Genomic DNA, 24433 nt, shown 5'->3' on the forward strand with positions numbered 1-24433 from the left:
TCTTCAAATTAGAAACTCTGTTAAACAGAATCTGCCCAATTTTCCCCACCTCCCTCTAAGCTGGAAAAAATATTGATCAGTTTCAAGGACTTAGACAGCATCTCTGCAATATATACTGTATATATATATATATATATATATATATATATATTGGTGGTCAATAAAGCAGATGACAAAAATCAGGACTCCCCCAAGTCAAGTGAGAGATCTCTGATCGCCAGAAGAGTACCGTGAGCAAGAGTGGGTCACGGCTGGTGGGGTGTCTGATAATAACTGCTTATAAGCCATTCGTCTAACTGGTCACTAAAAACACACTATTGGTGAAAGTCCTGCAGCTGAGCAAGTGAACCATACAGAGAACAAACTGCTGAAATTAGCTCTGAAGTAACGAAACACAAATAGGGTACTGTTTATAGACCAACGAAAAAATGAAAGGTACACTCTTGGGTAATGCATATGGTTTCTATTGAAATTGAATTGTGCAGTCGTTCTCTTGTTTCCCATCAGTTGTCTTTCTGCATTACCCTTCCACTGGTCTGTTTCAACACATTCACATCATTCTTATTTTTCACACTTGATGCTAGTTCACCTAATGAATATTTTTTCTTTTTGTGTTCAATCAAATCTCTTATTGTCACCAGTTGAGGGGAAAAATAAACGTTCCAATTGTCTACCAATGCATGTGCACAAATGAATGTTTATCTACCTTCCCCTCTTTCTGGGTATGGATGTAATGATTTTTCTGTCTACTTCCAGCTTTTTTAAATCCCACATTATGTTGGTTTTTACACAAGATAAACTGAATCTGTCAATAAGAAATGAAGGCCCGAGGTGGTAGCGCTTAACTGCTGCAAAACTCTGATGGACACCGATGTTTAATTGACAAAAGCACACAATGAAACCAAACAGTTTACAATTTGGACTAAGCCACACACAGCCTGCCCTACATAAACACACACCAGCACTGGCACCACCTACATACTCAACAGACCAACCCTGTCATCTGGGTAGCATCGGCATAACAGGCCCATTCATGAGGCACATCCAGGGAACCTGAACCGTCCACACTGAGACCGCGAACTTCTCATCAGATGAACGGCCCATGAACACGGGTCACTAGAGAATGGCCAAGTGTCACTTTCACTTGCAATCACTAGCAATGAGAACCCATGCCATAGTGAATTACTGGCAGGAATCTTCAGATTAAAAAAAAAGATCAGTGTAGAACAGACATTAACAATAACAAATAATAACAAAACAAGCAAACAAAAAGTTTATTGAAGTGTTGCACTTTGTGTACATCAAAGCATTTGAATAAGCAGATCAATTGCTTTGCAGTCTTTCCTCACTTAACGGTGATATTTATAATGCTGACATCCTCATATGGTTTGTCTGTCTTGGGGTTCACCTTCACATTTGAAATTCTCTGCACAACTTCCATGCCTTTGGAAACTCTTCCAAAAACTGTGTGCTTGTTGTCTAACCAAGGCTGTAATTAATAAAACATAAAAATATTTAAAAAGAAAATCAAACAATACATGGGATGCAAATATAATGGAAGGAAACACAAATGTCTGAGATTACTCCTTCTATTAGTAAGGTTATCACAATAAGAAAAAAGCACATTATGGCAATTTACTAGAGTTTAAAAGTTTTGCAGTACTTACGATTTTAATGATTATTCTAGCAGAGTGAGAGAAACTATTCAAAATTGGTTTATAGAGAGGGGGGAAAAAAATAAAACCACTTCATACAAAGAGGACCACTACAACTAACTTCAGGATTGTAGTCGATATTAGAAAGATCTTTGTGGTATATTCTGTCCACACATCCGACAGTGAGGCCTAGCAGGACTGAGCACAAGACGCTGGTTTAGTTTCAGCTCACCAGCAACTCGGGCATCACTGACATGGGTGCGTTTGTAGTATACGGTGCGTATCTACTATATAGTAAAGCACTAAAGTCCATAAATCAGCTGTTCCTGTTTCCCACCTGTAGATGACCGTTTACATAAAAGTCTGCATTTCAAAACTTATTAGTAACAATTCACAAAGTTGACTGGTAAAGGGAAAAAGACATCAAATGAAGACAAAGTGAATCGAAGGTAAATGAAGGCAGCTTTTTTTTAAGCACATCTTACAAAATAATGAATTTCTGATTACTTCCACAAGTGGCAATGATAATAAAAACACCGGCATCAACACAGATAAAGTGGTTTGGTTTGTGAAGCACTTACTGTTGGTACAACTGTAATGAAGAACTGAGAGCCATTTGTGGCAGGGCCAGCATTAGCCATGCTCAGGGTGTACGGGCGGTCGTGTCTCAGCGTAGCATGAAATTCATCTTCAAATTCTCCTCCCCAGATGCTTTCTCCACCCATTCCAGTACCCGTGGGGTCTCCAGTCTGGATCATGAAACCCTGTGCAACAATGTTAAGTATGAAGAAGCTTCATGAGAAAAGAAAGAAAAGGACCCTTTCAACTTACTTAGCTTTTGTATGGCGATGAGGTGACAACCCTTGATTTTTGTTTCATTCATTTTTTAACTTTGGCTTGTTCACTTGCCATATAAGATTTATACGGTTGTTAGGGTCACCGTCTTCTGTACGTGTCACACTGATCCGGACTACTGTGTAGGCCATTACATTCATGTATTTTCCCTTTCCATTTTTTTATTTTTTGATGAAGCTGATGATTTTTTTTTTGCACTTTACTACTTGCTTTTAATAATATTCTGGGGTCTTTGTATAGGAAGTGCTTCCTGAATGTAACATTCATATTATAAACACTGATCCAATTGAAAATATTAATGACTTCAAATAATAAAATATCAGATTCTATAAATATGTGCTTCAATAATCTAAACCATTTCAGAAGTGAATTAAGCCATCTGAAAATGCATGGCTGACCAAACAGATGGTGCTCTTTATACATACAACAGATAGAAAGCTAAGCAATGCTTTTAAACAGCAACACTCACAAAAATGAATGTGGTGGACAGACCATAGTTAGATGACACAAAGACTCTTTATAATTTTACTTTTAATTCACCTTTTTATAGCACTGGATACTGTAACTCGGCTCAAATACTGACAATTAATGGAGGGCCACACAATGATAGACTTGTAGGCAGGCAGCAAGTCCTGAAAGTCGTATCACGCAGCAGCACAGCACGAGTAATGAACTGTATTTGGAGCATCTCTGGAAAGATTATGTGTAACTTTTTTATGCTATGCCCATTATCTCTGTAACCTTGCAGAGTTTAGCAGAAACAAAAAGCAGAAGTCTTTACACTTGCTTACATTTTTCTTCTTTTCTGCTTTTTGGCTGTCAAGAGGCAGGAAACAAGACACTAAATGAACGACCAGGAGGTTCAATGATGGCAGAATTGCAAATGATAGGAGTTCAAGCCCATCCGCTGCTCTAACATGCCTTACACAAATGTGGTGTGTTCATTTTCTATTAGAAACTTAGCTTAACTTCTTTTTACTTTTTTTTTTTAATTTTAAGTTTCTGAATTGACCATTTTAATTCCACTCCACTAGGACTTATTTAATGTAAAACTATGTGGTAAAGAAATGCACTGGCAAAATAGAATACCAAACTCTCCTGCATTTTCAGCACTGTCTTTTTAATTAACACATTACTAACTCTTTATTAAATAAAAAGGGAATTTTAAAAGTGTAAATTGTTCTGAACTCAAAAAACACATTTAGCAACTAAACAGGAGTGAACAAATTCAAATAAAAAGAAGAAAATCCTCTTAAGTTTGGAATGTCGGACTGACTGGCACTGTGGAATATACACAGTCTGATGATTCTGCATGTGCAATAAACTAAAAGTACAAACTATCACATTTTAGCATCTCAGTCTCTAATTCAGCAGTCACACAAGTGGTACAAAATTCAATCAAACATAATGTGTTCAATGCCTAACAAAGTAAGTACCTTGATAACTCTATGGAATATATGAGTATTATAGTATCCATTTCTGCTATGAACACAGAAATTTTCCACCGTTTTGGGGCACCTTTGAAAGAAAAAAAAGGGAAACAAAAAGTATGTTAGTAAACAAATATATTTAAGAAAATCTGGAAAAGATTAAAAATACTGAGTAAAAAAGTGACCAACAGGCAGACGGTGAAAAGGAGACGTGGGGCCACTGCTGATACTGCAATCAAGTTGTTGTTTTTTAGGCTAAAACCGATCACTGATTTCATGTTACTAGAATAAGCAGATTCAGAAGTTTTTCTTTATTCATTTAAACACTATAGGGTGGTCCAGATCTAATTATGCAATTTCCATTACGCTATAACTTATTACGTTTATTACACAGAAAATCACCTGAAAAATCCCGGACCACTGAGAAGCGTGCAACCTGATGACATGAAGAATCGTCTTTGCGCCGAACTGGAATTATCCCTGCATAAATCAAAGTCATCCAGACGATCTGGATCTGCATAATTAGATCTGGACCACCCTGTACATTCTGCATCACCAACCATGTAGAAGCCTTGTGCTCTGTATTAAAGTCTTTTACCATTAAAGTGCACACCACTTGTGTTACCGGTTCATTTTTTATTAACAAAATTAAACTCTCAAGGCTTATCGTTCAGTGACCATAAAAATACATAAATCAAATTCCCTTAAACTCCATGCTTATTTTAGGTAATAAAACATGTACACAAACTATTCATCTTTAAAACATGGCACAAAAGAAAGTAAAATGCTTTCCAGAATTACAAGCCACAATTCTAATGAAATGTTCATGAGGTTTGTCAAGCAGACACAAGGCTAACATGCTTAACAAGTTCAGATGTAAAATAAACAAATTTGCCTCTTAAGCTAACAAACGGACTAAAAGTGATGACAAGTTCTTCTTTGTATATTCTTTTTCTAATTAAAGACTAACAGCTGTACTAAATAAAACCCGCTCGCCGTTTTTATTAAATGACAAAACAAAAAGGCCGGAACTCATTAAAGGAATTTCCTGTTTAATTTCTGTACAAGATGCACCATTTTCCCTTCTGCTGCAAGTTCAGATGCTCGACATATACACCTGTTGTTCTCTCCATGCACAAGACAACTTCTCAGATTCATTACTCCACTTTCTTTAATGTAAAAGCCAATATTCCTGCCTTCTCTCTCCTAAAGTCTGACTGATTGCTTATTGATTGACTTCCTTAGCGTTAATCCCGAGCCTGACGTGGGCTCAGAATTCTTTGTAATTACGGTTAAGTCCAACTTGGGGTGACATATAAAGGTTTGCTTTACAGCATTGAGACAGCATAACACTCTGGACAGTATTCTGCTGTATCCAGCTAATAGTTAAAATAACATCATGCTGCAAAAATGAATATTTCTGCGCATTTTGCCACTGTAAGGTGACTCCTCTTGGGATTATTAAAGTATCTATCTATCTATCTATCTATCTATCTATCTATCTATCTATCTATCTATCTATCTATCATCAATACTCATGAGTGGGGCAGAGCCTTGAACCAAAACACAATGGCGTGTAAAAGAGAAGCTGTAAAGCCAGTTTTAGAACAAACACAGACTGAACCAAGAGTTGAATTAGGCAATAGTGATGACACTGTGAATTGGACAGACGTCAACACAGAAAATTAAAGTGGTACATATGATACTGTATGACTGAACTGTCATGATATATTTGGTGAATTTGTTCACCTTAGGGTTCACTATAGCCCAAGTAGGTACATGGCATAAAAGCAAAGTGACTGTGATCAAGTACAGCAAGAGGAAATTTGGCTCCTTCAATACTGCTTACAATGCTGCAACTGTTGTTCATGTCAGGGGACATGTGAAGTCACTAACTCCTTATGAAGTGGTAGCCTACAATAGCAAAAGGGGGCACATCGATCATATTGAACAGGCACTAACATTATTCCCCTCTAATGCACCACCAACAGAGAAAAAAAAAATTAGATGTGCAAAGAACCAATGCATCTACTGTGATGATTTCAATGTCAGGCTGTGCATAGGTGACTATTTCAAAATGTCACACAAAGGACATCTAAATCAGCATCTGTGCAGCAGTGGAAAATAAACATACCGTTCCTACTGTATGTTGATGTTATGATATTTGCATGTTTTGATTACACATAACACCATTTTTCTGGCCACCACTGCCAGAAGTCCCAGCAGTAAAATGGCACGTGTGATTTAAGTATCATAATACTTTGCATAAAGGAGCACTGCAACTAAATTACCATAAACCTTAGAAAAGCATATTCTGAAAAACTAAATTTTAAGATCACCCACTTTACCCATCATGTCATTTGGAGTGTAAACTTACATTACCCCACTGATCTGAGCATCACCAACTGCTACTGGTATAAAATATAATTTTACTTTGAGTGAGTTATGGGGGACAAATAAAAAACAAAGCAGTAAGGCCACTCCAGTACCATCATCAATGAAACTAAGTCACAAAGGAAGGCTTATTTTGGAAGAGAAAAACAAATTTCACAAAAAACAGGCTACTCAGGCCAACATCCTCAACCTTCAGTCGCTTAAATACAAAATCATCAAGTTGGAGATTCACAGTCTGTAAAGTCCTACTCTCTACTGCACTACCTAATAAGTTAATGTATCTGTGGTTGCTTGTGAAGAAATACTTCAACACTTCATGGTACATTTACCTATGATCAGCTTTCATCTGTGCCCCTTGTCTCGCTGAAAAACTTAAAGCATTCAGTTATCAAGCTTACATTGTGCTATTTTCTTAACAATCTGTGTAGGAATTGCAAGGTCTTTTTTTCAACTTACAGTTGTACAGTACACGGATAACTCACTAATAGATTAAAGATTTTTCTGGGAAGAATACTCTCCTTAGAATCCAATTCACGTCAATGAGCACAAGTAATTTTATTAATTAGAGGACTATGGCTCATCAACAATAGTTAAACTAAATAACTCCAGATTCTAAGTAGCCTCATTGGGAAAACGTGCTTCCCGGTTGTCTTATACGTGCGTCCCCCGAAGTTCAACAGATGAGTACAGCACATGACTCATTACAGAAGTATAAAAGTTCACTGTGATAAACGAAAAGTTTGGACACCCCTGCTATATGTCTATACATATATATATATATATATATATATAGTTGAGCACTTGTGATCATAAAGCCTTCTCTATTCACATCCAAAGAGGTTTAATTCCCAGTTGTCAGAGTAAAAGAGTCCATCAGGTGTCATCCTCTTACCCCTCTTTGGTGCCACTAAACTTCTGATGCTAGTGACAAACTGATGAGCTTACTCAATGCACCAGGACCAGTGTCATTAAATAAACCAGAGGTTCCCAGCACAGACCCCTTAGTGATTCCATACTGCATACTAGCTAAAAAATCAGCAACTTAAGATAAAAAGCTCAGTGTACACATTATACATAATACTTTTGTCTATTTCTTTTTTAATTCGTATGACCTTGTAATGAAAGTGCAAAAAGTGAATTCCTGTATTTCCACATTTTTTAAAACTTTTGTTATTTGGAATATTATAATCAAAATTAGTTAACTCCATGAAGCCTGAATGCCCTGCATTTCATACATTTCTCATAATACCGTTAATTAGAACTAAATTAATAAAATATACAAACAATGCTGTCACAGTTATAATTATAGGACTTTGAATTAACAAATGAGACTTACTCCACAGGGAAGAGTTTAATGTGAATATCACCCATTGTCGTGTGAATGGTGGCGCTGTCTGATACTCGTTTAGGGCCCTCTGCCTGTGTGGCTGCCATAACTTCTTCTTTGGAGGGTTTTTCATTAAAAATATCCCTGTCTGAATCTGCGCTCTTGGTGTCTTCTGGTTCCCTCTTGGTAAACTATTATAAATTGAAATGAAAACAAAGTTGTTATATAATCAATGCAAAAAGTCTAGAAGTCTAGGTTAAGGAAGAACATTATGCACATCAAGTCTCAAATTATGTGACAAAACATATAAAATACAGTGGGTACATGATCGTAAATTTCAAAATGATCAAATTTAAGATTCTTCTTGCATTTGGGCTGGTCTGTACTCAAAAAAAAAAAAACTCATTGGTTGTCCGCTCTCATGCACATAGATTGATGATTTTGTCAGGGTGAGTTGTGGACTGCTTGGAGTGAATCGCGGAATATGGACTTCATGGGAGCACAACGGCAACTGCCTCCAACTCCCTATGATTATTTAAATGAAGGCCACGACCAAAAATAGCTGGAAAAGTCATTTAATGTGACATGGCTTTTAGCCACCCTACTCTCCTTCATCCCTGTTTCCAATAGTTTCAAATATTTAGGAGTTGATATTGCTTCCTCAATCACAGATACATCAAAAGTGAGCAATAGTCACATGATCTCTCATTAGTCCTCTTCTTTGAGATGAAATCCCAGAACACTCAGATTACAAACAGCCATTTGTGCTGATTAGCAAAATTAGATTGCAGGATGGGGTAGTACTGACACCCTTAATTGAATCTCTCATCTAAAAACTGGTAGCTGCACAAAATGTCACTGCCTGCAAGGTGAGAAGCCACTCCAAGAGCTGAGGGAGTACTCCTTCATGGATCAGCAATCTAAGATGATGCTTTTTGATCTGGAGGCCCATGTTCAATTTCCACTATGTGGAACTGCGGGGCGACACTTGGGTAAGAGACCTGTTGATATACTTAGCAAATACCCTGCAGTGACAATCCTCTAACAACCATAATTGTGTCTTTGTTGTTGTTAGAACTTCCTTTAAAAACTTCTGTTAACTTTATTTCCAATTTACCAAAATAAATATTATACCACATTTTAATTTTATAATTATGGTGGTTCTTCCTCCTCCCGCTAAATACTGGGTTGAAATATCGGGCATATCACTGATTTCCAAATTTCTGTGAAATGGTAAGAGACCTTTAGTATTTAACTGTAGTCCAAAAAACTGAGGTGTCACATCCAGGCCCAGAATTTAGCTTAAATTTTATTCTGCTATCTGCAAGCACCAGCTGATGGACCACACCCTTAATGCCATTTATGTCCCCTTGGTAATCTGGCATTTTTCTGTATGTGTTCTGGAATGGCTCTAGTGGAGTTTTTTTTGGTATCACATACAGGTTGTTATTTTGTCTTCTGTTCTTCCTTTAAATACTCCACTTTTACATCAAACCTTCCTTCTTTTAAACTTGTCTGGTGCTTAACCAATTCTTGTTTATCTCTGGAAGGCTGAATAGCTAATTACTATAGACAAATGGTGATCATCTTTCTTTGATTTAATTGAATTCTTTGCATCATGCATTTTTGCAGCATCTCACAAATTAAAGTTGGACTACATCAGTTGTTCTAACCCTGGTTTGCTGTTCCTCCACTTCTGCTCTCTTTTACTGATGAGCTTTTTCATTTTGCTGGTGAATTCCAATTGTGGCCTGTTTCCCGTGTGCCCCTTAGCTTAAGTTAGAATATGTTAGTAGAGGGTAGAAGAGGATTTTTTTGATTTTGATATACTTTGTTAATCCCTGAGGGGAAACTGTCTTTTTGCATGACATTTGGGGGTTAGAACACAATGTCAGCCATTGTACAGAGCTCCTGGAACAATTTTCAGATTAAAGGTCTTGCTCAAGGGCCCAGGTGAGTAGGATACTGTTGGACTGTTTATGATTTATTTCTATTTATATTCCTGATGTTATTCTATTTTAATTCAATAAAAAAAATGATCATGAAAAATGACAGATTGTGGAAAGAAGCAAGTCTCTCTTTAGAGACAGTGAACGGGAGAAAAAAAAACATTTCCACCTAATAAATAAATAAAATACATGACAAATGTACAGGTTCAAAAGTTCATAAAATAAGCTGCCAATTATCAATAAGTAACTTACCATATAAAATCTATTCTTTTTAAAAGCAGTGCAGAAGACAGTGGGGTCTGGTTCAACACTCTGAAGGGCCGGGTTTTCGGACGCCTTCATTTCAATGGTAGGTGCAGCTTTGTGCACTTTTGCAGTGCCCTGAAACAAACCCAGTTGGACAACACGAATATTCTCCTGTTTACCCAGGATTCTTACACACCTGTAAAAAGAATATCATACATTGGTTATTTTGTGAAACTGGTTTCTTTTAAACTATCAACCATTCAAAATATAGTTTAACTACTGATATGTCGAGTAAACATGTTTCTTAAAAGGTCTGTAAACAAACAAAACACTTCACTAGCAGAAAGGTTTATGAACATGTCAACATTAACCCAATATATTCACAACAGCAAAGATATATTATGGACGAGAAGCTCATCAGTTTATTGGTTATTTAGTTAATTTAAGTTTGCTTCACTCTTGGCAGTCCGGCGCTGAAATCGATGTAGTACTGCTCTAAAACAGGACTCAGCACAAAAGTCCTTTGAGAGAAAACAAAGAGCTGTGCAGACTAATCAGGCCCTGAAAATGAGTGCATAAGTAGTCCTTCAAGAAAGTAATCCTTAAATTACTTTTTTTTTTTACAATGCCAAACACCCATCCATTTTCAAAAAAAAAAAAAAACAAGCCACCTTGGGCCACTGAAGAAAGCACTGTAAAAGAACAGATTCTGGTCAAAAACTGACAATTCACAAAGACTAAAAACCAAAGAGTAATATACAAACTTTATGACAGTTCAATAGATAAGTTGAGGAAAAAAAAATCTAACAGATGGTCTGCACAAAGTATGTGAAACCACAAGGATAATTTCCACTTTTGTGGGTTGTACTTTAAGTGACACTTAGAAATTAATACAATGTACTGCAGAAGAGAGGATTAATTTAACCCCCAATTATTACTTGTGTTTGTGCTTAAATAAATATGATTTATAACTTTTAACATTAATTTGGCATAGATGTCATCTCAGGAGTTTCACTGTAGGTTAAAAAGGGTTAGGGATGTAAACTACAGGCAGACAGGGGATTTAGGCCTAGAACAGGTAGCCTTGTCACCAGCCTTGAACTGCTGGGTGAACCTTAAGAGTTCTGAAGTTCTGCCTCCAAAAAAAATGATCATGAAAAATCTCTCGTTACTATGTTTCGGAAAGGGAGTAGGGCAACCTGAAATAATGTAGCTCCTTTCCATCTAATTGATGAAGTATTTTTATAACTAGACCTAGCCATACGCTATCCACGTAACAACAGCTGCTATTTTAGTGAAATGTGAAGTATTTGGAGAAAGCAGTGCAACATACACTGCAAGTTACTTAAATGTCTCTAGGATTCCACCACACTGGGCAAAGAATACATACAGTAGATCTGTCAGGAAAAATCCTAACAACAAAGTACACCACTGTAATGGGAAAGGGTTGCCAAACTTACCAAGACTGTCTTGTGTAAAATCACACTTGGCAGTTAATATCCCAGAGTCACTCTGGTGGTACCATTTAGATGAAGTGAGAAAAAAAGTTTACTCTATAAGTACCAGAAATAAGTGAAACAATTCCTTGACCAGTTGTACAAAACAACTGCAAGAAGCTAGAACAAGAAATGACTCTGAGCTGTGCTGGAATGCTCATTCATTTCACTGTGATAAATTAAAAGAACTACAGTGGTAAAAGTCTTGAAGTCACAGCTATAATTTATATTAGTTTACTTTAAAGCAAAAAAAAAGACTGCTGATATCACATGCTCCCAGAATGTAAAAAGATGAATATCTGCAGTAGGTACTACAGGACATACAGTATATGAACACATCTTTAGATCTACTGAATGTATGGACAGGTAATGAAAGAGATACCTACTTGTTTGTTTCCAAATTAACGACTTTGATTCCTAGCATTGTTCCATAAAGAACAAAATGCCCCGTTTCATCAAAGATTATATTAGCTAGTCTAATCCCATCCACTTTTTCCAACTCTCGTTCTATGGCCATACGTCTTCCGAACTCCATATCAGGAAGTTGCTGTCTCATTTGCTGGAGTTCTGTGAACATCTTAAAAAAAAAAACCAAAAAAAAAAAAAAAACCTCAAATGCCTAGCCAAAACTAGTAAGTAAAAGGAAAATACAAAAGTATTAATGGCAATATCACCTAATATAAGAGAATGGCCAATCATTGCACAATGGGTTTATTTTTACAGTGTACTGTACTTGTTAGAGGAATTAGTCCTAGCTTGGATGTCAGCACTAGATGAAATATAGTATGAAACTTTCAAACATAGGCTTGTTTTATTGTCAAAGCAACTAAGTTTGAACTCTAAAAATTAAAATATTAAAGAATGCATACAAAAATATATAAAGATGCTTTTTAATTTTTTTGTACTTAGAAACCACTAGATGTTATTAGTTAATTTTAGATTTACTGACAATTCTAACTACTCATTTAGGGATTTTCACCATCCTAACTTCCACATAATGTTTTCAATTTTTTTTTCCCCATATATCCTTAACACAATCCAAGTAGTTCAATGTAATGATCAAATTTTCTACATTAGTTAACATAATTAACAATGTTAAAATCTAAGAAATCCTTAGAGTTTACTGTATGAAATGGCAAACTAACAAACAACTGTGCAATGGAAAAGTTAACACTAACTGGAGAAAAAATAAGAGTTTACAATAAACCCAAATTGTAATGAATAACATAAATGTAGCTAAGAGGCAAACGTTATCTTCAAGGGTATTAGAGCTGGTCAAGTACTGTATATGCAAAAATTGATAAATAATACTCTTTACACAAAAAGTTGTCATACAATTCAGAATTAATTTTTTTGGCTATAAGACAAAGAAAGAAATTATTTTCAAGCCAAGTCATCATCATTATAAATGGGGAGAAAAGTCCAGTAAGATTGTAATGCAACATAAGTGGTAAACAATGCACATGGAACAGAAATCAGTGAGTCCAATAAGTAACAAGTAAAGAATACTAGAAGTATTTAAATACTGTATATTGGAGCGTAAACAAGGCTCAAATCTTTAGTAAAATACAAATACCACACATCGATGCACACTATGCACAAGATGGACAAGGCCTTGAATCTCTCTCATATTCTATATGCCACAAACATGTGGAAAGTGGGAAAGCAGCAGATCCTGAAAGCTACTCAGGGGAATTTTATACCAAGCTTTAGGTAAATTAGCACCTCTCGGCCATTTCTTTGGAAGCCAATGTTCTACCAAATACAGTGTTGTCAGGTATCAATTCTCATCTTTCCAAACAATAATCTGCTCAAGTGTGCTCATGTGACTATTTCAAGTTAAGAGTACAGGACCAAACCAGATTGCCTGCTCTTCAACCCTAAACTTTACAAGATCTCGCCAATCATAATTTCAGCAATATTTTTGAAATTACAAAAAGAAACAATGTTAAAAATATAATTAAATTACTGATTGGTAATTAACACACCTACAGTTGTTGCATTAACACTTTTCACATGAATGCAGGATAAATCACTCAGAAGAGGATATTGGTACACTAACCAGAATATTTCAAACTCCGTTTACAATTATATGTAATTTACCACACGTGCCCAAGTCTTTACATTGGTGTTTCAGCAGTAAAAAGACTTCTACATAATTTTCATGGGGAAACTTAGCTTTGCCAAACTTTTGGGAAAGACACAAATGGACTGGCACATGCACAACATTCCTGATTTTCAACTGGTCCTGATGTTTTGCAGATTCCCCATTCACAGTTCATGTTTTATATTAGCCGTTGTGATTTGAGTATACTGCATAAAAAGTCTGAAGATGGTCTTTTAGGATTCTCGTTTCATTTAGTTTGTCCTATTATCTATCGATCTGCAAAATAATCAGTTCATTCTTTTATGTGTGAATAGGTAAACCCTGCAAATTCTTCAGAATTCTCTACATTCCTTGTGAAAATAAACCCTGCCTATCTTCAGAATACACAGCAAATTTTTGTGAATATGTATTTCAAGTTTTGAGTTTACTGTGTTAGGACACCTATTAACATATAATATAAGCTAGAGGTTAATACGTACTGTACTCATCAAGACAGCAGTTTCTTCTGGACAAAAACGGTCATGTTACTGAGGTTTATGCCGAAAAAGTATAACTATCCCTAGCCCATCCAATTGTGCAAATTAAATACAGCTTAAGAAAACCTGACTAAAAAAGGTTCAGCTAGTACAGACTTTAAACAACTTATCCCAGCAATAATGATGTTATTAAATAAACTGCATACTCACCGTTAAGGATTCATCAAAAACTCTCATTAACTTTCCAGTTAAGAAACGAAAAATGCGTACTCTTCTGTCTGATGCAATTGTCGCCATTTTTTTACCATCAAGTGAAAAGGCCAGACTGGTTGGATATGTTTTACACTTTGCAAATTCATATAGGTCTGTATCAGTCTTATATTCCCAGTTAATATTCTTAGGAAATTTAAATTCACTCGGTAGTCCAGTCCAGTATTCTATCATTCCAGCTTTGTCAGCAGAAACCACTACCTTGAAGGCTGGGTTCAACCGGATTAGACAAAGAGGAGAAGAATGCATTTTCTCAAACACATGAATTGGTTTATTATCACCTCTTCCATCATAGACAAAAACCTTCCCGGTGGTTTTCTCTGAACAGGCTACAGTGGATATGGCATCTCCAGGATTATAAATCCATTCACAAGGCCCAGGGTGAAAGCTTTATATGTAAATACAAAATCAATCAACAACATTCCATATCAGACAGATTGTAGATGGACATTGATAACTTTTTTTGTTTATAAATTAAGAGTAACAAGGAAGGTACATTCTCAAGAAAACAAATGTTTAATAGACCATTAAGGGGACATTTGGACAAAAACAAAATATTTCAAATTAATTGCAATAAATAAATAATAACCTAGTTGAATTTTTATTTGTATGAAGTAGCCTTACAAACCACATATAATAACTTACACAATAATATAGTTGTTAATATGGAATGCATGTACTAATATGCTGTACAAGTTGTATCCAGGTATTCAATGCAAAGACTGCTGTTACATTTTAGTTTAAATGTAAACTAAAATTAGCATTTGTATACTACTGCATCTAAAATGAGGCCATATTAATCATGATGTACAGTTTAACAAAAACATAATAATAATAAATACAAGAATATGCATAACCTTACCCAAGTTTAAGCATGTTGATCATGTCAAAATTCACAACATCAAAAACTTTCATAGCCTGATCATCGCCAACTGAGCAGAATAAAGCCCCTTCTGCACTTACTGCAATGCATTCGACCACACCTGTACAGAAAATAAAGAAAAATATTTAAAATGCATTTATTAAAGAAGTATATAATGTACTTTACAAATGGCAGTTATGTGTAAAAGCAACTAAAAACGTATCTTCCGAACTGAAACCTAGGTTAATGAAATGTTACAGTTAATAGCTGTAGCATGTCAGCTCTTTAGATCAAACACATACACTCTTATCAGGCTTTTGGGGGGTGCGGGGGGCATTGTTGGCAAGTATCCTTCTCAAATACAGCAAACAAAGTACAGAATAATCAGAAGCAAAACAGCCCAGCTGCCCCTCAAGACTGAATATATACAAGTCTTGACTGCCAATTTATTCAGTGGAGTGGCTCGCCCATTTGACATTCACAGTACCTGCTAGCTTCTTCATTATTCTATCCATTTAAACGTGGTCAGGCAATATAAACTCAATCCAATGTTTCATGTACAACAATGATCCACTACTTCTTTGGATAATTTTATACTGTGTAATGCTTTATGAAAATTCCAACAGTGAAAAGTGATGTATAAAGCACTTATCTCAAAGGTGTTTACAGCAGAAAATTTTTACTTACTACATTAAATGCCAGCGGTGTCCAAACTATGGCCCGTGGTCCATTTTTAATTGGCTCACAGCAAATTCTAAAAATATAATGAAATATGGCCCACATACAAAACTTGTTCTTAACTGTTTTGTACTTCTTATGTTTAACACAAGGCACAGCTACTGTCTTCATCAAGGCAGCGTCATCACAAACAAGCGCAACCGAAGAACAATTTTGCTATGGGTGACCAAAAATGGCAAAACCAAAGAAACGCACAATAGCAAGTGAGTGCAGAAAATTTCAGACACGGTGGGAAAATTACTCTTTCTTCCTATAAGTCAAGGGCAAGTGTGTCTATTTGATTTGCAATGAAACTATTGCAGTGATGAAAGAGTATAATGTGTGTCGACACTACGAAACCAAACATCCGACCTACACATCCTACACTGATGCCGAGTGAGAACAGAAAGTTAAGCAAATGGCAGCTAATCTGCTAGCTCAACAACAGTATTTTTTCTGTGCTAGCAAAAGACAAGAAAATGCCACATTAGCCAATTAAGAGGTAGTGCAACTCACTGCCCGACATGGGAAACTTTCTTAGATGGTGACTTCATAAACCAGTGCCTCAATAAATTTGCAGGAATAATGTGCCGGGAGAAAATGCAGGAATTCAACAACGTTCGCTTGTCCAGAAATGCCATTGTGCTGCAAACTTAGGATTTGTCAGCTAAATTAAACATCAAGTGTCAGATAAAGCTTGTGCTTTTGATTTTTACTTGACTGCATGTGATGAGAGCACTTTATAATACAATAAATGAAAACCCATAAATGGAGTGCTGTGATGCTGTTTTTTCTTTAAGCATATTCAATTATGAAGCATAATTTACCAATATTTGATTGATATTGCTAGCTTAATACACAGGAGGTGAGGCAACATACTGTACCTCTAGTGGGAGGCCTAGCCCTTCGTATACTTCTCTGTAGGTGGTCCCTAGAGAAAAAAGCTTGGACACCCCTGCTATATGCATGCATATATATATATCACTCAGAATTATCTAAAAATTTTCAGCAAAATTACTCCTGCAGATTTTGCTCTACAATCACTACAATTGTATCTCAAAAAAACAAACATTATGACCATATCAAAAGTTTAAAATCACTGCTTTATGCAGGTACAGTTGTATGCTGGACACAAATTTTCTATTTTTATCTATATTTTTACAATGTAAATTAGATATCTTATTCCAGTCTAGGCCTACTTTTACAATTACAGTGTTGTGAGTAGATAAAAAAATAGCGTAGCAACAACCAAACAACAAGATGCAAACGTAGATGCAGTCTTTTGTAAACATTCCTGCATTATTATCAATGCATAAAGATGACATGAACTGATTTTTTTTGTTGGAACTGATATATTTCTTTTCGCCATTATTTTACTTACTCTCTTTGCAAAATGTAATTGTTTACTGAGCATCTTATTTTACTCTAAAAAATGTTCACAAACGTCACACAAAGAAACTACACAAATCAAGTAAACCATCATTTAAAATTGGAAGAATTAATACAGATAATAACTTCCAAAGTTAGAAAAAAAGAGCCAAGCTGGGTGTGGGGAATAATTAATGACAATAAAGGAGGCTATGATAGTGCTGAAGAAGCAGTCATCAAACTTTTTCATCTCTGGTCTTTAGTACTGGTAGTTTTTGTGTTCTTTTATCATGTCTAGTTTTACATTCTAAAATGTTCAGTTTAACAGTCTTTTTGTGAATGACTATGATTACCTACCCTTGCTTAAATTTACGAAGAAAGAAGACTTCCATGTACTTTACTCAAGGGAAACCTTTACGATTTACACGTCTATAATCAGTCTGGCACTGAATGACATCAAAAAAGGACTCATTCTGGGCATCTGGAGGGGAGGTGGGATGGGTGGTGGGGGAGAGAGAAAGAGAGATGCACTACAATCTGAAATCAATTACAACACCCAAGAATTGTTTCCACGCAGAAATGGAAACATCTTCCTGATTAACTAAAACATGCTACGAGTGTTCGGTTGCTGCTTCTGTGTGGAGGACTATCAGACATACCGTAGAGGATCTAGATACATTATGGATCTTGCAGATAACTGCCAAAGCTGCAACTCATGCCTAGCTTTACCCGCCTGCAGTGTGCATAACTTTGTTAACTGGCCTAAAAACTGTTTTTTAACTTCTCCTGTATCCTTCTTAAATAAGGCAATGTTTGAATTGGGAGAATTCTATTAGGCTGACCAAAGGTCAGTGTGTACCTGTGCTTTACACCTAGGCATCACCTGGATAATAATACTCAACTCAATGGTATAGAAGAGCTGAACAAAAACAACTCAACACAAACATTACATTGTATTTTCACATGCAGCTTTAAAATGCAGATGTACAGGGAAATGTATTCTTATATTTATTAATGCACATTTAAAAACAGTTCACATTACAATACCACTGACAATCAACTATTAACTTAAGTTTAGAAAGAAAATATGGAAATAATTAGTATTAAGAATGAAAATTCAAACTCCCCATTTTGGTTTGCAAAGTAATAGTACATCAGTACTGATAAATAAAGTAACTGGCTTTTAAAAAATAAAAAAGATTTCAAACATTAAGATAAACACCCTGCATAAGAAAACTATAAATACTATGTATATATACGTACGTATATATACTACAAACACACATATTTCCTGTATGTGCATTTATATAAAATAGGTACGTCTTTATATACAGATCGAGTATCCCTAATCCAAAATGCTTCAAAATCCAAAACTTTTTCAGCGCCAGCACGATGCCAAAAGTGGAAAATTCCACAGCTGACCTCACTTACCCATGGAAGATTCTGACCAGTGTTTCCTCTGTTTGATTTTAACTAATTAGTGGAGATGAATAACATAAGCTGGTTTTGGGCAGTGGGAGAAAAGTGTGACAACAGCTGTGTGGGAGGGGAAGTAAGAAGCCCAATTCAAAAGTGCTGCATGGGGCAGCTTAGAGGGAACACAGGCTTGAATACTCTGTCCGTGCAAGTGTATTATCTAACATCATCACTGCCAGACCTATGTGCATTACTCAATGTGTTTTTTTTTTGCTTATTCTATATGTACAGTAACCTTTTAATCAAAACAAAGCATCACAAGAGGAGAATGAAAGCATGCTATTGCTTTTGTTGTTACTGTTCTATAACAGCTGATACAGGTATTCTGCTGATGCTAATGTGCACAAACTTTGTTTCATGCACAAAATTATTAAAAATGTCGTATAAAATTATCTTTAGGCTGTGTGTACAAGGTATATATGAAACAAATTCCATATTTAGACTTGGATCCCATCCCCCAGATATTTAATAATGTATATTCAAATATTCCAAAATCCAAAAATACTTGAAATACATCTGGCTCCCAAGCATTTTGAATTAAGGATCTCCAAAATGAAATTTATCTCTGTATCTATACATATCTGGCACACACCTAAATGGCTTCGAAAATGCTTCACAAATTCAATTCCTTCATCTTCTTTCTTCTTCCAGAATTTAACATGACCATCCTGACTTGCAGTTATAATAAAATCTGTCCTGTATAAAGAAAGGTTAGAAACAAATTAGAACACTATTTATAAACAACATGGACTTAATGCAAAAACTATGTTTGCTGAACACTGGTATTGAAAAAATGCCCTCTCATTTCAGGAACAATTTAGTCAGTAATTAATATTCTGAGCTTTTTCTTTATTGTAGTGATGGTTTCACAGTTTCAAATAAACACTTCATAATTTAAACAAACAAGAAAGGCTATAAATATTAATAGTATAATCACTAAAATGCAAAATTCTTCTTAAACACAGTAACTCAAAAACAGACTGCCAGCTGTTACTAAAAATTCTAATAATGACAGCAAACATAATCTTATAAGAGAGGAATAGCATAGTGGGGTGCTAATTAGATGAGCTGCCTCAAAGCTACAGGACACTAGGACTGTATCATTGACCTCCCCCAGTTTCTCTGGTTATCCTAGTTGTCGACTCTAAACAATCCCTGTGAGGAAATATACCCTGGGGCAGGCTGACAAAATAGTCTCCAACCCAGCTCTGTATACAGATAAGTAGTAAAATGAACAAACTGATCAAAAAGTGTCATTTAGAATAATGTCACTTTTAAATGAAGACAGTAATACTGTATGATAGTTTTTCAGGTGAGTGTACGAAGTAATTAATGCTCATACAAAAATAAAGAAGTAATCTTTCCCCCTACACACACTCATTGCTCCAAATAGGCATAATTATTTAGTTGACACAACATCTAATCTTTGATAAGCGATAAGTTTTTTTTTTAAACATATAAATCAATTAAAGAAGTCCAAAAATGAACACAGATTAAACCCGATGGTTATTCTGCTACAAAAAAAAAATTTGTAATTACAATTAATATTTTCACAGTGGACATTCTGGCCTGGTTGCATAAATAGATTAAACATTAAGGAAGTTCTTTAAAAAAAAAAAAAAAAAGTTCTGAAATAAAAATAAAAAACATGAGTTTGAGACTGTGACCATAAAAGAAACTGATTCAAATGGAAACAAGCATTCTAGAACATATCTACATCACCTCATTTTAAATAGTAATATTTTTTTCTTTAACTTACTTTGAGCAAACTATGTGAGTAATCACATCTCTATGCATGTAGCTTCTTTCATACATAGCAGCACTTGGAAGGTTGTCCAAATATACACGTTCAAATTCAAGCACTATGGATGGAAGATTAAATAAAAAAAAAATGTAAATAAAAAAAAATATATATATATTTTTGAAGAAATTGTTGCCTGCAGTTTTGACTAGGAATAATATTTAACAAACACTTAGTTAACCAATAAATTTAAACTCTCAATATTCAAGTTTGAATGCTACTATTAAAATTTCCTCTACAAAAATTACATAATTTCAGTATGACTGTTATGAAAGCATAGGGTGCAAGACAGGAACAGACCCCATCACAAGGTGAAGGCAAACACGAACACACCCACCCACACACTAGTGCAATTTTGGCGTTGCTAATTCACCTAACCTGCATGTCTTTGGACGGTGGAAGGAAACCCATATAGAAACAGGAAGAACATGCAAACTCCATGAACTCTAGTCTCCTTACTGTGAAGGAGCAGCGTTACCACTTTGCAGCCCACTTTAAACATGTTTCAAGCAAATCCTACCCAGCTTCTACATTTTAAATCAGCAGGAAATTTAACTTTTCTGGATAGGAATTTAAATCCAGAGCCAAAAACAACCATCTGCATTATTATTTTTCTTTTTTTTAATATTACAAGGTCTTTGTCTAGTAAACAAGTGATTATAAATTACTCAACAGTGGATAAAAAACTGACCACCCTGTGTTAATATAGAATCCATCTTATTATATGGTTGATTAAAATATCAGTTTCTTGGGAGATAGCTCAAGTATTTATAAAAAAAAAAAAAAAAACTTTTAATAATACCTTTAATAACGACAGATCTGTAATTGTAGTGACAAATGTGAAAATTAAACTCTGCTTCTCAGGCTATACTGTACAATGTTTTTAAAATTTCACATTATCATATTGCCATTCCAAAACATTGATGATGTTGATACCATAACATGATGTCTTGGAGAGATGCTTGCGGATTATGAATAATTAGCTGCTCTACCCAGGTGCTGTAGAAACCATCCTTACTTGGGGATAGTGGGATGCTGAGAGAATGGTGTGTGGGCATTTTAGCTCGAGATGCAGTAGTTTCATTGTCTCACAGATTGCTGGAACTCAGCCAATGCTAGGTTATTCTGCACCACAGGCGAAGCTTATTATCGCGCCAAATGACTGTTCAGTAGCTAACCCGTGCGGCTGGGTTTTTCGCCCCCTTATGAGCTGCAGCCTAGGCGAAAGCCTAATTTGCCTTAATGGTGGCGCCGGCCCTGAACACAGCACATGTAACAGTCTTCAGTCATGTTAAGATTTAAAGGTGATTCGTTACAAGTTCATTTAATATTGGTACAAATCATGATGCTGTATTGGCACAAAACTCTGAACTTAGATTTGCCTCGTCATAAAATGGATTTGAATAATGTGGTGCCAAATAAGAAAATGAAATGGACAGGCGTCCGCTTAGTGCAGGGGTTCTAAACTTTTCTCTCACCTCAAATTAACATTTGAGGCATGTGGTGAATTACATAATGTTTTTAGGCACATCTGAAAGACTGTAACCTGCAATCTCAACTTTGCTGTGACGTCACTCCAAGGTCTCCCAACTATAAGAATTCATCTCCTCTAGTCAGCCTTATATCACTTACTAATATAAACTTCTATTACGTACGTAAAGTTTAAAATTTTATTTAGAAAGCTGCTCAAGCAAAATGCTGCAGATATTATTAACCATTAAACAAACCGATGGGCACAGGGTTGGTTTTGTTCTTACTAATTGTAAAAATATATTTTGGTTTCTCCTTTTTTGGTGCTCTTATTCACTGGAGTTTATTATAAAGATGTAATATCAAAAAGTATTAAACAAACATAATTGTCATTACCAGGTAAACACTACATTTGTAAGCCGACCGCTTAGTGTCCTTATCAAGGAAACATATTGACAAGAGTGATGGCTGTCAGTAAGAAAATGGTTGAGAACTCTTTACTTACAGCTATGCCAAAAAAAATATATAACACACGAAAAAGATCTAGAAATGCTATTTTTTTTTGTTTTTTTACTGAGAAAAGAAAACATCTCACAACCATCAGGATTCAGTATCAACAGAGAAGAAGCTAATAGTAGCCAGACAGAATCTGATGGGGAGACTAAAGTTATGGTGACCTCAAGTGCAAGCGACACAACTACCCAGAAGCAAGAGACTAACGTCAGCATGTCCAATGATAATGGGGCTCAGCCTTAGTTCGACAATCAACAACAAAAACCTTATACAACATTTTATAGAATATGAATTATGGAGACGAGGTACATCTCAAGTGAAGCCAATGTCACATTATGCAACTTCTTGTTGTTGGGTATGCCAAATTTGCTGACTGCACTTGGGTGCTCAAGCCACCAGACCATGTCAGTTTACAGGACTGGATATCACTGCCAGTCATATATTTACCAACGACATGCCTACATTCCAGTGTAGTCATTCTTGCCCCTTTTTGTTGCAGTCAATAGCTTGCTGCCTGTTATAGCTCATGCTGTACAAAGGGTTAATAGGTACAGTGAGTTCATCTACAATCTTGTCCCCGTCATGATACATAAAATATTAGGCATCACCATGTTCCTACTGCATTATATGAATTACACTTCTGAATAAGCATTCATTGGTTATCAGCATTCATGCATACAAGACTGCCACTTACACAATAGACAAAATCAAAGTTGTTTGGTTTTGATAGCATAAGTTGTGAACTAGCTTGAATATGTCAGTGAGTATGTAATATTATTTGACTGGTTTACGGGAATGAGCCACCTGTCCCCAGTTCATTAAGATTATGTAAATGAAGGCTATATTGAAAATTATTGGAAAGGCTGCACGATGTGACATAGCCTCAAAAAGTGACTATTTAGCAAAAGTCGTCATTTTACAAGGGAGCCGTTTTGGCCTCTGGCTATCTTTCTATTTCTTGTTCTGCACATTGTTCAGATTTATACAGTATATCATCCTTCTTTTGTACTGATAGCAAAAAGGTACTGTACTTTGTCTTATTCAGTTGAACAATATAGTATAAGTCATGTTATTTAATGTCTCAATGTCTTTTTGTGCATTTTTTTTCCATCGTATTACCCTGCTTTGGTACATATACTTACAATGAATGTGCCTACACTTTACTTTTTTGTTTGTTTATATTTTGGGGCAAAAAGAGCTGGATAGAGGTACTTCAAAAACATTTAAAAAGACTGATAATAAACTTGTGCTGTGGACGTGTATTTGTCATTTATTATACGTATTGTTTGGGGTGTATAGCATATTGCCTTTAACTCGTCGCTGGGCCTGAGATTATCGGTCACCACTGCACATAAATCCGGCCCGGGCCGTATATAAGGTTATCTGGAATAAAACTGACACTTGTAAGCAATTGTTTTTATGACCTTTATTTCACATATATTAATGGGGGGTGGGGGTTGCACCATTTCTAGGGATACCCCTGCATACTCAGATACGGTTTAAACGTTTGAAGAATATATTATCATAGATGCGAAAGAAAAATAACTGAAACCCAAATTCATAAAATAAAACAATGCCTACAGGAATCCGGCCTGCTGCATAACGCAATGCCACGCACAAGCTTATCAGAATACCGTGGTGCAAAAGTGTGTTAGTTATTCGTCTAAAGTCGAAATGTTTCTCATTCTAATTACACATGATTATCGCGCAAACCTTTTAAAGGCAGGAACTGCAGAGTCGTGTGAATAATGAGTTAACTTCAGCGTTGAGCTTGAATTCAGCGCTCAGCATTAAGAAATCTGGCACCGCACTGGAAAAAAGAAAACCAACTTAAAATAAAACGAATGTTTCACCCCTTCTTTTTTTCGACTGCGTTGCCTCAGCCGGCAAGGGCCCAACCCAGCTCTCATCTTCCTCATCTTCTTCTACTTTGTCTTGTGATTCGTGTCTCCTCTTCCCTTCCACACGCGAGCCCGCCATGGTATTAAGCGAAGCAATATTGACTTCACCTTCGACCTCAC

At 35.8% G+C, this 24433-nt stretch overlaps 1 protein-coding gene across 2 annotated transcripts; it reads right to left on the bottom strand.

The window, feature by feature from the left end:
* Positions 1–1250: 1250 nt before the first annotated feature.
* Positions 1251–24433, bottom strand: ppwd1 (peptidylprolyl isomerase domain and WD repeat containing 1). Of its 2 annotated transcripts, none has more exons than XM_039758680.1 (11): positions 24266–24433; positions 20388–20490; positions 19221–19324; positions 15068–15188; positions 14146–14593; positions 11739–11929; positions 9863–10052; positions 7671–7852; positions 3947–4028; positions 2237–2419; positions 1251–1489 (listed from the first exon to the last, which is right to left on the bottom strand). In XM_039758680.1, the coding sequence occupies exons 1-11, from the start codon at positions 24390–24392 to the stop codon at positions 1346–1348; spliced, it is 1875 nt and encodes a 624-aa protein (XP_039614614.1). In that variant the 5' UTR covers positions 24393–24433; the 3' UTR covers positions 1251–1345. The 2 variants fall into 2 exon arrangements, with proteins under 2 accessions (XP_039614614.1, XP_039614615.1); XM_039758681.1 differs by having other exon boundaries at positions 24126–24371.

Source organism: Polypterus senegalus, chromosome 7 (assembly GCF_016835505.1).
Source record: "Polypterus senegalus isolate Bchr_013 chromosome 7, ASM1683550v1, whole genome shotgun sequence".
NCBI classification, from domain to species: Eukaryota; Metazoa; Chordata; class Cladistia; order Polypteriformes; family Polypteridae; genus Polypterus; species Polypterus senegalus.